Genomic DNA, 14,519 nt, shown 5'->3' with positions numbered 1-14,519 from the left:
AGCACTACTTGCATATTTATATATTTGTCTTTAACTTTTCCTCAAAAAAAAAAAAACATCACCATTCAATTCTGAATGACATTTCGGTCTCTTTCTTGATTTTACTAACGATAAGGATTTCAAAACATTGATGCCAACAACTATTAATTCACCATTGGCTCAAAAACAATTTTAAACTAAGAAGATGAAGATAAGGCTAAATTCTTGGCCAACCACTGTGCATCTCACCTGAATATCAGTAAAAAAGAGGGTGTTACACTTCTCAGCTGTCAAATGACAAGAAAAAGAAAATTAATAATAATTATCTTTGGAGTCTTCAACTACAGCCAACCAAAACAACTAGCCTTATCCTAGATGAACCTCTCTCTCTCTCTCTCTCTCTCTCTCATTCATTTGTGAAAGGGTATGCTACAATATAAGGTTGGGAAAAAGAAAAAAACAAGAATTTGAAAGAAACATGAGTATGGTTCACAGTTCTCTTTTCTCTTCTGACTTCATTCCTCATCTTTCCCCTATAAAATGCAGTAGTACAAGTTTGACATCTTTACACTCATATTTTCCTCCTATTCAATTCAGAAACAGCAAGAGAGATTTTCCATTGGCAACAATGGCTTCAATTACATATCCACCATCCATCAATATGGGCTACTGGGAGAGTGAGGAGTTGAGTGGCTATGGACTCACCTTTGAGGAACTCAGTGACAACTGTGGTGTTGTCAGGATGGCATTGGATAATGGAAGTGTTGCCACCCTGATGCTGCCAAGTGGCTTGATCACATCCTACAAGGCTTCCATGTGGCATGGGGGCATTCTTGAGCTGTTGCATACATCTGTATCAGAAGTGGAGAAGAAGAAGGAGAATGAAGATGATGATGATGATGTCATTCAAATTCAAGGTGGGGTGTCTTTAGCTTTCAATTGTGAAAGTGATAGTGGAGTTTCATGGTCACCAAATACTTGGGCCCTTGGCGATGTTAGAGGAAGTCCTCAAGATTCCATTAGGGTTAGTCTCTCATCTTATATTTTCTTGTTGATGTTATTACCACTAGAAAATATATTCAAATAAAAGATTTATACAAAGTGGATTAAGAGGCGCGGTAATCTCATTTTCTTTAATGAGATTAAGTCCTCTGTAGTTGATAAATCCTTAAACCTATTGGTTCTATTCTATAGCTGTATAAGAGGTTGAACTCCAAGCTCCATCAAATAAACACTCTTACAAATGGCCTACAAATCTGTCTAAAACAACACTACACTATATATATAAATATAAACAGTGCCAAGACAAAGAGAAGACTCAGAGATTGGAACTTCTTTCCGGATTAGAATCATGACACCATTCTTATACTAAAATGTGGTTTAGATAGAAAAAGATGTGCTGAGCTTGTGAACAAAAAGAAGTTCATGTTAATAAAACAATGAAAGTTTGAAGACAAACATCATTTTCATATTATTTTTTTAATTTTGTACGAAAACAGTTTTCCAAAATTCAAAAACAACTGTTTGGTTTCCGCTACAAAGTGAGTTGTATTCAGAATTTTTTTTTTCAAATTTTCAAAAAAAAAAAAAAAAAACCCCAAATAACTGGAAGTTCTTAAAAAAAATAATAGCCGTGCTTACACCAAAAGTAGAACATGATTGATTAGAAGTTATGTCTGTATTGTTTCTCTCACTTGCCAAACAGGTAGCAGCCCTATATGTATTTCCCCCCCTATTTGCTTTTATTTATTTATTTTTGTGATTTCTTGTGCTTGGGTTTTTGAGCAAATTCTGAGGGATTATGAATTTGACAAATGCAGGTAGAACTGGTTTGCAGTAATTCACAGGATATGATTGAAGTCAAACACATTCTAACTCTCCAGCAAGATCTCTTAAGCTCAGAGCTTCTAATCTCTAACTCAAAACATTCATCTCTTCGTCTGACTGGCTCTATTACGAGTCATTTGACAGTGAGTACACCAGAAGCAACTTATGCAATTGGATTGGAAGGATCAAATTTCTACAACAAGCCACCATTTTCATCAAAATTTAGTATTATTCCTCCAGAATCCACCAAAAGGAACGATTTGGGTTCTAAAAAATCATGGAAAAGTCCTACTGCAGTCAAGCAACTTTTGTCTGCCTGGGGTTCAGAGAATCGGAGCAATGAGATGGAAAGAGAAGAAGAGATGGAGGGTGAAGAGAACGACAACTATAAGCACTTAACGGACAAAATGAGTAGGATTTACACCAGTGCACCACGGTACTTCACAATAATTGATAGGGTAATTCACCCTACTAGCCTATATAACTTTTGGCGCTACAATCATCTAATAATAAACTGACAAATTTTGTTTTCTCTTGGGGGTTGATTTCGGAATATGAAACAGGGTAGAAGAAATTCAGTTGCGGTAGGAAGAGATGGGTTCAACGAACTGTACATGTTCAGTCCTGGCTCAAGTCATGAATGGTATGGCAAATATGCTTATCTATGCGTAGGCCAATCTGCCCTGCTCAAACCTATAATCCTCGGTCCTGGAGGTGAATGGAGAGGCTCGCAGCATTTGCAAAACCCAAATCTCTAAACACACCCCACTGAAGCATGTTTTTGCTTTCATCCCAAGGAAGATAATTTGGATAGGAGAAATACACATCTTCTACACTTGCTTGTAGGGAAACAAGTTTCTGCAAAATTGTGTTAGTTCAATATGTTCTCATTTGGAGGCGTTGTATTGGGATGGAAGTAAAGGATATAGTGAAGAAAAAGCATATTTCAGAAATTTTAAGTTTGGCATTAAAAAAAAGAGCAACTATTTTCTTGATTCAACATGAGGCAACCGAGTAGTACTCAAATGAAAACAACAAATCGTATCACAAATACCTTGCAATTTTAGTCATGAGACTCATTACAGTAAAGCAACACTCAAATCAGTGATGTCCTAAAGAATACAAAAGACACGCATAGATAGGAAGAATGATTGTCCCTAGATAACACAATGATTTCACTTCTATAAAGCACATCAAACATCTTACTCATGGTTAGGATAACCTAATATAATTCTTTGATTACAAAAGCCATTGGATTCTCAACATCACAACTCCAAAGTGTTTACCACTAATAATTGTCCTACTTTGATTTTGATACATTTCAATGGGTAAATTAGGTGGGAACAAGGTTACAGCTTTCATCCTGGCCATCTATCCACAGTAAAGAAATAAAAACTGCAAATAGCATAACAAAGACACCACAGACCATACTGATAGCAGACTTGCAATTGTTTTTCTGATTGTCAAAGTTCAGCGATTCAACTTCACTTCCAGGAACCACCTTCTCAGCCACTTGCAAATCAGCATTAATAGGAATATCTTCTGTTGATGATACGGATTCTGAACCACCTTGGAATTGTTCATTGCCAACATGTAGTTCTCCATCCTTTTCGACCACATAGTTGATATTGGGTGAAAGACCATTTTGGTCATATTTGGATGTAGGGCTCCATTCGAATTTGCTGGAGGATGGGCTTCTAAACATTCTAGAATGTTTTTCCGAGAAGTTGGCTCTCTCATTATTTGGATCCTGAAGAGAATGAATGAGCTTCCTTGGAGTTTCGAAAATCTTCACGTTATCTACATTAATCTGATAGCGAGACCTCTGAAAGACAAGAGGAGTATAGATAGAATCAACACTATCACACACACAAAAAAAAAAAACAAGCCTACTTCAAACCTGATAACAGAAAACAGAAAATAGTGAAAAAAATTCTTAATACTCCCTCCTCTAATTGTGTCTTAGTTTGAAAAAAAAAAGTATTAATCATCATTTTTTCCAAATCTACAATAATAATTCCCAAAACTTTATTCAAGACAAACAACATTTTTGTACATTTATCATTCAAAGTTCCATTCTTTAAACTTTGTGCATAATCAGCTACAACACATACGATTGGGAGTATGAAAAATGCTAAAAGTTCCAAGTTGGACAAAAAGGTTTGTTGTTTAATATTTCATTGGGTAATTGCATTTGCAGCAGCTATCACAAAAATTTGAAAACCCAAAGCTCCCCCAAAGAAACACACCTACAATTTACTTGAAAATCTGTTTAAAAAAATACAACACAAAAATATAGACATGCGGAAAGAATTGATACATAGAGGAGATATTCCTTCTTCTTGATTATTTATAGTTCCTTCAAAAGCTCTCCATTTTTATTATTATATCCAAAGATAATTTTTTCTCCTGTCTTCTTATTTTTATCCATGTGACAAAATTATAAAATAGATACATATTTTATATATAATAAAGAAAGTGTATAGAATGCTCTAGTTACAGCCATAATTACTAATTTTCATATATTGTGCATGAAATATGCACCAACACTTCACTTGTACAACAACTTTCAATTCTTAGATTGTTGGTACAACTAGATTCTGTCTCTACGACATCCTGCAGGAAGAAGTTCCAAATTGAACTTTACTTTTTACTTCTTTTTTGTTTTCTTGTTATTTCCCCATTTTGATTGCAAGGACAATTCTCCTTGCGGCTTCAATTTATGTATCCCATTCCTTACTGTAATTTTTTATTTGTATAAATGAATTCAAATAAGCAAACATTTTGATTTTTATGGGTACCTGAGGACTAGGAGTAGTACTTCTTGGAACTCTGTCTCTTCTAGTACTTCCCTGCAAGAATCCTGCAAATCCGTCTGTGTAATCATCACCTTCGCTATCGAAAGATCCACCACCTTTGGGGCTCTGAGTGGCACTTCCACGAGTCACCTCAGAGTACAAGCCATCCTTGAGAGATACATCCACTCCACCGTTCTCATACCTCCTCCAAAGTTTCCGATTGACACTCCTTCGATCATGATCATAACTAAGCTCACCAGAGGCCTGACAATTGGAAATTGGTGATTCAATCAAAGAATCATATCCAACAAAAGAATCAACTGTCTGTGATTCGGGTGATGCAGCCACAGGTGATTGATCCCCAGCACTCGATAATAAATTTCTCCTCCGACTATTATTGCCCCTCCTACCAAAACTTGATCCTGTAGATGAACCCATCATCATATCCCGATCAATTTTCAAGCCTTTCTCTGTGGCCGTGGCTATCCTTCTTGCAGTTTGCAGAGCCTCAAAAGCAGCCCCTCTAACATAAGCCATCGGATCAGATTGACACTTGTCCATCTCCCCAATAATCAATCCAAGCTCTGAGAATAAGCTTTTTGGATCCAAACATTTCATCAAAAAGTTAACCATCTGAATGGCAGATAACCGTTTCTGAGAATTTCCCTCAGCAACCCCAGCATTCAAAATCCGCAATCCTGATTGTATTAACAACCTTGCATATGCTTCAACAATCAAATTATTATGCTTGGCCAAAGCCATAACTAAGGCCATGTGAGAATTGGTCTGTGTCTGTGTGGGGTTATCTAGGGCTCCAGCAACTCTCTGACAAACCTCGTTGACAATATCAGCTGAAGCAAAGCGCCAATTGTCAGAATCAACAAGAGCCTTTAAGCAGAGGGCAGATCCAGAAGAAAGGCTCTCTTGGCTAGCCAAAACAGAATCAGAAAGGGGCTTGCAGAGAGAGTGTATTATATGCATCTTCTTGTCTTGTGGAGTTGTGGGATCGATCCCGTACCTTGCTATGGCTGGGACAACCTTTGAACAAGCCTGGTGAAGAGCAAAAGAACCTGCACTGCAAGTTAAAGTGTTGATGATGGTGGTCATGATGTTATCAATCAAAGGGACAATTTTTGGGCCATGGACGCGGGCAAGAACTTCATAGAGGGAAATTGTGTACTCCCCAGATGGCAATGATGCCAAACCATTCTTCTCTTTGGTTTCAGAAACCTGAGCAAGAAAGAGTGGAATTGCCTTTGAATCCAAGTCTTTCACATATGATTTCAGCGCTTTCATTGCAGATTTTCTGCTATCTGCACCTTTCTCAAGATTTTCCAACTCTTGCCGCAGAATTGGGCTCAGACTTCTACCCATTACTTATTTATTATTGTTTGTTTTTGTTAACCTGAAAGAAAACCAACAGCAAAGAATGGGGGTTAATAAAAGATATAAAAATAAAATTCACAACCCTGCTTGCTTGCTGCTGTCTATATACATACAATTTCAATGAAAAATCATACAAGAATGAAGATGGGGCTTGGCCTTCAATAAATTCAACAAATGATAGATGACTGAAACGTGCATACACTCATAGAGATTTGTGCTGGACATTGACATTGACATTGATATAAGAGACGGTAACTTGGGTTTCCATAAAATTTTCAATGAAAATACATAAAAGTGCTGAACATGAGTCCTTGAACAAATAACCAGATCTGGGTCTAAAATGATACCTCTTTTTTCACACACATACACACACACATGTTGAGAATATAATATAAATAGTAAGTGAAAGTTTTCTTGCACTAATTCTTTCAATACTTCAACCTCTACAAAAACGAAGCCCTACCATTGCTATGATTTCAAAGCTTGCAAGGCTGTGTCAGTTTGCTGGGAGGGAAGGGTAAGGCCATGGTTGGGTGGAAGGGGCAAAGCTGAGGAGGGGCTCTTTAACCGACATGTTACAACAAATTCCACTTCAAATTAAAATTTCAAACATAAAAAGAGGTTAAATATGTTCTCCGACGAACTAAAAATATTCCTAAGAAAATTGAAGTTTACAAACAAAAAACACTAATTAATTAATTTTCAAATACTGAACTTAAGCACAAACGTCAACTTCTGAACCATGTGGAATTACTACTAGGCAATCTACATGGGGCTTAAATCCTATAAGTTGTTCTATTATATATTAAGAAATACCACACAAATACATGGTGTCCTCGACTTGTAGTGCCTTCCATGGAGATTGAATTTGGATTGAGTCATGGTTCAAAAAGTTCAATAGCTCAAAAAACTATATATGCAAGACAGAAAGTGCAATTCCAAACTATTTATGATTATTCATTATTTTGCAAGACATTGCAATGGACTGGGAAAACAATTTAACGGCCAACGACAAAAGAGGGTCAATTTTTCTCTCAACATGAGTTTCTGAAATGGAAACGCATGAAGATGGGATTGCCCTAATAAATTTTAACACACACACACACACACACAGAGGAGAACCTCATGAGGAATGAACAAATACTTCAAAGGTAAGAGTTGGAATTTCAAAATCCTAAAAAACTTACAATATAATCAACGCTCATGAGTAACACCATCAATCAAACAACCACAACAAAATACAATAGACCGAACCTTAATTGTATTCATTGCAGAATTGATACTATCATAAATCTAATATTTAAGCCATGTTTGTTTGGGTGTACATGAGTTTGGAATTGGACTAATAGTCTAATAAAATTATTAATCCGATATTTGGTTAAATAATTGAAGTACGAACTAATTATTTTAAACTTGACTATTAGTTAAGATAGGATACATAATCCAATGGATTCGTAGTCCTAGAACTATTAGTCATGGGAATGCTAATTCAATCCGCCCAAACAAACATGGCCTTAGTTCCATAGAAAGCAATTGACAAACCCTTAATCATGCAATGATTTACAAAGGCCTGCATTAATCACTTGCAACTCAAATCAAGCTTTGCATAAAAAGAACACAATATAATGAGAATCTGAGCATGAACATATCACAAAAATTTGAAATAAAAAACAAAAGAAACAAATAGTCTAAAATAAATAGCTATTGTATGTTATATGCTCCTAAATCAATATGAGAATCAAACACTACGGTGAAAATGATCAAAGAACACAGAGTTTGTAAACTGCAAACCAAAGCCTTGACAGAGAAAGAAAATTACGTGATGGCATTTAAAAACAAAAACTCTTAACCAACTTAATTCTCTCACCCTTTAAAAAGCAAAAGCAAAACAACCTAGAAAAAACCCCAACAAATTTGGATCAAATCCCCTATTCAGATTTACCCCAAAACCAAATCCCCCTATTCCAGATCTGAGAGAGACCCAAGGGAAATACCTCCAGATGATGGAAGCCTCTAGAGAGAGAGAGAGAGAGAGAGAGAGGATTCGTAGAAAAGACAGAAGGGGGTTCGAGTGTAAAAAGAGAAAGCAAATTCTGAGGGTTTGGGCGGGAAGTTAAAAGTAGAGAGAGAGAGAGAGAGAGAGAGAGAGAGAGAGAGATATAGTAGAGTGTGATCAGTACCGTCAATCTTGGGGGCAAATACATCCCAAACATTGTAACCAAAATTGTGTGTTTCGGACATTTTCAAATCCAGCTGCCGCCGTATTGCATAACGCTAGAATTACTTGGATTGTGATTGGTAGAGTTTTGTAAATATGATTTGAGAGTATGAATTGTATTTTAAGTTTGTGAGTTGTAGAATTATGATTTGAGTGTAGAAAATTTGTTTGGTTATGATTTTTGAAGAGAGTGTTGAATTGAGTTTTGAATTGAATGTGGAATTGAATTTTGAAAGTTTGATTTGACATGTGAAGTAAGAAAATTTGTTTGGTTATGAGTTTTGAAAAGAATTTTCAAAACTTAATTCAAATTATTATAACTCATAACAAAACACATTACTTTCACACTATTGAAAATTCTGACCAACATCATAACCAACTCTTTTTAAAATTCAATTAGAAAAATTTATTATTAATAGAAAATAACATTAAACAATTTTTTAATTGAAAATATGACAAAGAAAATAATTTTTTTTTCAAAATAAATATTCAAAAAATTTAAATCATAAATATTTAAATAATCTAAAAAATTTAATAAGTACAAAATTTAAATAAAAATTTAAATAATTTAAAATGTTAATATTTTAAATTTAAAAATAACTCTACACTCAAATCGTAACCAAACACATAAAACAAAACTCAATTAAGAAATTATTTTTAAAACTCATAACCAAACACATAACTCAAAACTCCATACTACTTTCACAACTCTACACTCAAATCGTAACCAAATACATGACAAAAAAAATTAAAATATTTTATAAAATAGAGTTTGAATTTTTTTTTATAAAATATTTTAAAATTTAAAAAATTAAAATCGTAATATTTTGAAATTAAAATATTTAAAAATATTCAAAAAATTAAAAATTTTAAAAAATCGTAAGGTATTTAAATATTAAAATATTTAAAACCTTAAAAAAATTAAAATATTTGAATATTTAAAATATTTAAAAAGTTAAAATATTTATTTGAATTGAGTTTTGAAAAGAGTTTTAAATTATGTATATGGTTATGAGTTTTGAAAAGTAATGATTATGTTTTGAATTGAGTTTTGAGAAATTGGTGTAGAATTATGATTTGAAAGCTCTAAACAAACAATACATTCAAATCAATGGGTGGAATTATAATTTGAAACCCTAACCAAACGGAGCCTTGGTTTTTTAGTTTTATTATTATTATTATTATTATTATTATTATTATTATTTTAATTTCGTGTTAAAAAATTTCGTTTGGAAATGAATTTTTGATTTTTTATGAAAGAAAAAATATAATGATTATGAGTTAAATATGATGTTTTATCTTGTTAAATTAGAAAACTTATTTTATTTTATTTTTTGAATATTTTAATCAAACGAGCTCTGGGGAGTTGGGTGTTACTGTTGTCCTGTGCAGCCATTAACTAGCTCTCTCGATTAGGGGTGAGCAGCGGATATACCGATCTGCCAAAACCGAACTGATCCGCTGCATTTTGGACGGATGTGTGATGACGAGCGGACGATTGCGGATTAATTTTCTCCAATCCGCCAATTTGGCAGACGGGTGGCGGATTTGAGATTCCTTTGGCCGCAACCGAACCGTCAAACCGCGAGCACCCCTATTAATTTATAAGGCTTTGTATTTTCAATTTGTTTAAATATTTTATTTGTGTTTTCAATTGAAAAAGAGTTTAAATATTTTGTTGAAAAAAAGTTTTCAACTTGTATATATTTTTTGAATTGAAAAAAATAAGCGTATTATTTATCTATATTTTTTAGTTTTTAAATCTAACTCTAAAAATAATAAATAGAAAATATGATATATGCTGATTAATTTTTGTTTTCACAACATATATAAATGTAACAATACATAGACATACAATCTCTACTACTGCTCTGTTCATGGTTTTGGTAGTTTGAATTATTTTTATATTTTAAGAACCACATATTGTAATATTTTATGTGGATGAATTACACTATGATTGTAATATGTAGATGAGGCATGTAGTGATTGTGATATTCTAAAGTTTCAAACTTTCTTTCTTTAGATAAGGTATACAGTGATTCTAATACTTTTTTAAGTCATTAATTGCAATACTTTCTTCTTCTTCTTTTTTGAGAAAGTGCACAAGTTGAATTATGTTGAAAATTTATAAAATTTTAAACCACCAAACCGATTCGCATCCATCCGCCAAATCGCCAATTCGCTCAATCCACATCCGCCGAATTGGCGGACGGATGCGGATTCATTTTTTCCAATCCGCTAGGGCTGGCCATAGGGTTATCCGACCCGCCCAAACCGCCCTACCCGATCCGAACCGCACGCATGTGGACGGTTTCGCAAACACATTAGAGTAGGGTGTGGTTTGGATTTTACATAAATTTCGGGTTGCGTGCGGTTGCGGGTTTGAACTGCACCCGCCCAACCAGCCCACATTAAATTAATTAAATTTTTTTTTTTCAAACAAATCTAACAGTCCATCTATACTTGGTCCTCATCTATACTATACCAAACAAAAGAAAAAACCCTAAATCTAATCGTCTCCCTCACATCACTCTCTCAATCGCCTCTCTCTCTCTCTCACCCCCTCGTTCATCTCTGCACCGATCTCGTTCATCTCTGCACTGCACCGATCACTCTCTCACTCTCTCGTTGTTCATCTCATCGATTCGCACCGATCATCGCACCGCCGATCTACTCATAGGTAAACTCTCTCTCTCAATCTCCGTCTCTCTCTCTTTCTCTCTCGGCCTGATGGTTGTTTTATATATATATATACATATCTGATATATATATATATATATATATATCTCTGATCTAATCTGGCTCCCTCACTCTTTCATCTCATCAGTTCAGTCTCATCTCTGTCTCTCTCTCTCTCGCTTTGATGGACTCACACTGTCTCATAGGTAAGCCTCTCTATCTCTCTCTCTCTCTCTCTCTCTCTCTCTCTCTCTCCCTGATCTCTCATCTCTGCACTGCACCGATCGAATTTGTGTGTGTAATGTCTCCCTCATTCTGTGATGTCTGTAATGTCTGTATGTTAATCTGAATCTGAAATGTTGATCTTAGTTGATCACACTGTGTAATCTGAAATCTGATCTTAGTTGTGTCTCACACTGTGTAATGTTGATCTTAGTTGTGAAATCTGAAACTGTATGTTAATTTTATTAATTCTGAAATCTGAATCTGAATCTGAAATATGAATTTGTTTTGTTTGATCTGAAAATTGATTCTGATTGTTAATTGATAAGCATGCTATCTTTGTGATGGGTTTGAATGTTGTATGAAGAATTTTTTACATTTTTTTTTTTTTGTAGACAACATGGATTCTACTTACCTGATGAAGTAGTTTTCTTTTTCTTTTTCATATACTCATCTTTTCATTTCTTACTATAATTGAAAATTAAAGTTTATATTTTTTCAATTTATTTTTGTGTAGGGTTCATCAACCAAATGCATGGAATTAAAATTAGAATTGGAATTGGAATTTGTGAAAGTTGAATTGGATGTGGTTCATGAAGATGAAGTTTGATATCTTAGAAATTGTTTAATTTTATTTCATGGGTTTGTATTGAATGAAGTTTGAAAACAATTTTTTTTTTTTAATTGTGTTTTGGTTTTGGATGAATGAAAGTTAATGAATTTTTAATTTTTTTTTTACATTTTGGATGAATGTAAGTTAATGAAGAATTATTATTTTCCTTTTTCTTTTTTGGGTTAGGAATGATGAATGTTGAATTTTCAATGTAGGATTTTTTTATTTGGGTTATGAATGATGAATTTAGGATGAATGCAAGTTAATGATAGAATGTAGATTTTGAATAATTTGTTTAGGTTACGAATTGAATTTGTTGTGTTTTTTATTTTATAAGTTTTTTACAAGTTTTAATTCATTAATTATTAATGTTGGAGCATTTTAGAAAATATGAGAAAAAATTGTCCAAAATAAAGATTGACAAAATGGGAGAAAAAAAATGTTTAAAAATAAATTTTTGGAAAAAAAGTTCAATCCGCAAACCGCCCACAATCGCCCGCACATCCACGAACCCTAACCGCACAAACCGCAAACCGCATTGCGGGTAGTTGCGGGTTGACTTTTTTCTAAACTGCATACATGCGGGCGGGTCCAAACCGAACCGCAAGTCGTCCCAAACCGAACCGCGGACACCCCTACATTTTATGTATATATAATTTTATTTACATATCATCATTATTATCAATACACACCATTATCCAATATTTTTTAATTACTATTGTGTCCTTGAATGAAATTACTATTTTGGACAAAAACCTTAAAATCAAATCCACCAGCACACTCCTCTAGCCACCATCATCAACTAGCCACCACCAGTACCTTGTCCAGCCTTGTCGCGTCCCACCTCTTCTTCCTTTCTTTTTTCACTGCTACCGTCATTATCTCTAGTAACTTTCTTAAGTCGTACCCAACCCATGATCACCATAGTCTCTTTGCCTTTCATCTTTCACCATGCTCTCTCGTTCTATCTTCTCTCGCGATCTGGCGGTAGTGGTGAAAGGTGATGGCAGTGACAGCGGGTTATGATCTGGTGTCGGTGGTGGATCTAAATCTAGGATTTGAAAAAAAGAAGGAAAAGAAAGAGAAGAAGAAAATAAAGGGGTGACAGTGGGTGGTGAGCAGTGATGGCAACGGCGGTGGGTGGTGATGTGGATTTGCGACATTGGTAGATCTAGATCTAGGGTTAGGGTTTCGAGAGAAGAAAAAGAAAATGATGAGAAGAATGAGAGAAAGAAAGCGACGATGGGTGGTAGGCGATGTTGCGATCTGGGTTGTTGTCATGGAGATTATGGCTTCGGTTAGGGGCGGTAGCGGCAAAAAGCGGCGACGGTGACTACGTTATGGTTAGGGTTAGACATTTTGAGAAGAAGAGGGTATTTTGGGATTACGGGGAAATAAAGAATAATGCTTGGGACCCCTTTTTGGGGGTCACCCTCTCACCCCCTTTGCCACGTGGCGGGGGGTGATTGGAGGAGCAGGAAAAAAAAGAAAAAGAAAAAGAAAAAGAAAATGTAACCAATGAGAGAGAGAGGGGGTCAAAGGGGGTGGGAGGAAAAGGGGGGATGAATCATTGTTGGGGAAATAAATGGTGTGATTTGAGAAAAAATAAAGAATTTGAAATTTGGTACGATGTGAACTTAGAAAATAGTGTATAAACAATATTGACGGTGTGCAAATAGAATTTCCCTTTATATATACTTATATTGAGTTTAATAACTAAAATATATATTTTTTTTCATCAATTTTACTTAACGAAAATAGGTAAATAATTTAAATTAAAAACAAATTAAAAGATTAGGGTTTAAATTGGCAATATTAAAATTTTAAAAATTATTTTATTAAAAGATTCAAATTTTAGAGTTTTTTTTTTTTAAAAAAAAAAAATAGTGGTCCGTATTTTTTTAGTGTTTCTTTTTATCAAACTACTTTATATTTTTTGAAAAAAATTCAAAAATTCAAAAATGTGTTTATGAGTAGCAAACCAAAGATAACGTTAAAATTTGGCCTATTATTTTATTCTCTCTTACTTGAGGCGTGTGCCTCATGTTATCATATTACGCCGGTCTCACGAGAGAGTAAAATAGTATTTAAATTAAAGTACAGTTTTTGAATTAATTTTTTTTTATCTTTATTGAATTTTTTAAATATTTTAAGTAATTTTTAGATATATACTTAACATAAATACACTTAAAAAATTATGAATTTTTTTTTAAAAAAAATTCACTAAATTTCAAAAATATAAAAAAACAAATAAATAAAAACTCAATACATTTTCGTATTCTTTTGTATTTATTAATTTTTTAAAATATTTTACTTTTTAGATAAATCTAAATAAGATGCATCTAATTTTTTTTAAAAAAAATGCTTAAAAATTTAAAAATATTTACTAAAAATAAAAAAAATACAAAAAATAAAATAATTAATTTCTTGAAAATTGAAACTAAACACAGCGTATAATATCATGAAAAGTGATTTATTCATATAACTTTTTTCTCAAATCCCCCCAATTATTTGGTAAGTAAAATTTGAAAAATTAACTCACGCTCCAATATTTTTTCAAAACCCTCATTACATATTGTCACCTCATTCGAAAAATTTTGAGGAAAAAAAAAAAAAAAAGATATAACACTACTGTAATATTATGGAAAAATTAGTCTAAGGTCCCTCTTTCATTTTTAGTAATGGAAGAGATCCACAATATTATTTTATGATGTCTAAGGTCTATCACTCCTGCTCTCTCTCTCTTCTTTATTCTCTGTCCTTGTTCTTGACCTTTGCACATGTCATTCTCGACCGC

At 33.7% G+C, this 14,519-nt stretch overlaps 2 protein-coding genes across 6 annotated transcripts; one reads left to right on the top strand and one right to left on the bottom strand.

Annotated features, from left to right (window-relative positions):
* Positions 1 to 375: 375 nt before the first annotated feature.
* Positions 376 to 2,765, top strand: NDF5 (NDH-dependent cyclic electron flow 5). The gene is made up of 3 exons (XM_028219199.2): positions 376 to 1,003; positions 1,800 to 2,264; positions 2,370 to 2,765. Exons 1-3 carry the CDS (start codon positions 458 to 460, stop codon positions 2,562 to 2,564), a joined length of 1,206 nt encoding a protein of 401 aa, XP_028075000.2. The 5' UTR covers positions 376 to 457; the 3' UTR covers positions 2,565 to 2,765.
* Positions 2,766 to 2,916: 151 nt separating this feature from the next.
* On the bottom strand, positions 2,917 to 8,264 carry LOC114277290 (protein SINE1). 5 transcript variants are annotated; one of them, XM_028219198.2, is made up of 3 exons: positions 8,171 to 8,264; positions 4,608 to 6,009; positions 2,917 to 3,631 (listed from the first exon to the last, which is right to left on the bottom strand). In XM_028219198.2, the coding sequence occupies exons 2-3, from the start codon at positions 5,976 to 5,978 to the stop codon at positions 3,140 to 3,142; spliced, it is 1,863 nt and encodes a 620-aa protein (XP_028074999.1). In that variant the 5' UTR covers positions 5,979 to 6,009; positions 8,171 to 8,264; the 3' UTR covers positions 2,917 to 3,139. The 5 variants fall into 5 exon arrangements, with proteins under 5 accessions (XP_028074999.1, XP_028074995.1, XP_082755250.1 ...); XM_028219194.2 differs by having other exon boundaries at positions 7,985 to 8,248; XM_082899124.1 differs by lacking the exon at positions 8,171 to 8,264 and adding an exon at positions 6,454 to 8,145.
* Between the last annotated feature and the right edge of the window lie 6,255 nt (positions 8,265 to 14,519).

This window comes from Camellia sinensis, chromosome 12, assembly GCF_055761805.1.
Source record: "Camellia sinensis isolate YWXY chromosome 12, ASM5576180v1, whole genome shotgun sequence".
NCBI lineage: Eukaryota > Viridiplantae > Streptophyta > Magnoliopsida > Ericales > Theaceae > Camellia > Camellia sinensis.
This window is presented reverse-complemented; position numbering and strand designations above follow the sequence as displayed.

What these genes read in the sequence shown, in the direction of transcription:
- LOC114277290 (XM_028219198.2), bottom strand. Translation starts at nt 5,978, where the DNA reads ATGGGTAGAAGTCTGAGCCCAATTCTGCGGCAAGAGTTGGAAAATCTT. An exon ending in GTACTACTCCTAGTCCTCAG is followed by an intron (nt 3,632 to 4,607) that starts GTACCCATAAAA and finishes CTTGTCTTTCAG; the next exon opens with AGGTCTCGCTATCAGATTAA.
- NDF5 (XM_028219199.2), top strand. Translation starts at nt 458, where the DNA reads ATGAGTATGGTTCACAGTTCTCTTTTCTCTTCTGACTTCATTCCTCAT. An exon ending in GTCCTCAAGATTCCATTAGG is followed by an intron (nt 1,004 to 1,799) that starts GTTAGTCTCTCA and finishes TGACAAATGCAG; the next exon opens with GTAGAACTGGTTTGCAGTAA. An exon ending in ACTTCACAATAATTGATAGG is followed by an intron (nt 2,265 to 2,369) that starts GTAATTCACCCT and finishes AATATGAAACAG; the next exon opens with GGTAGAAGAAATTCAGTTGC.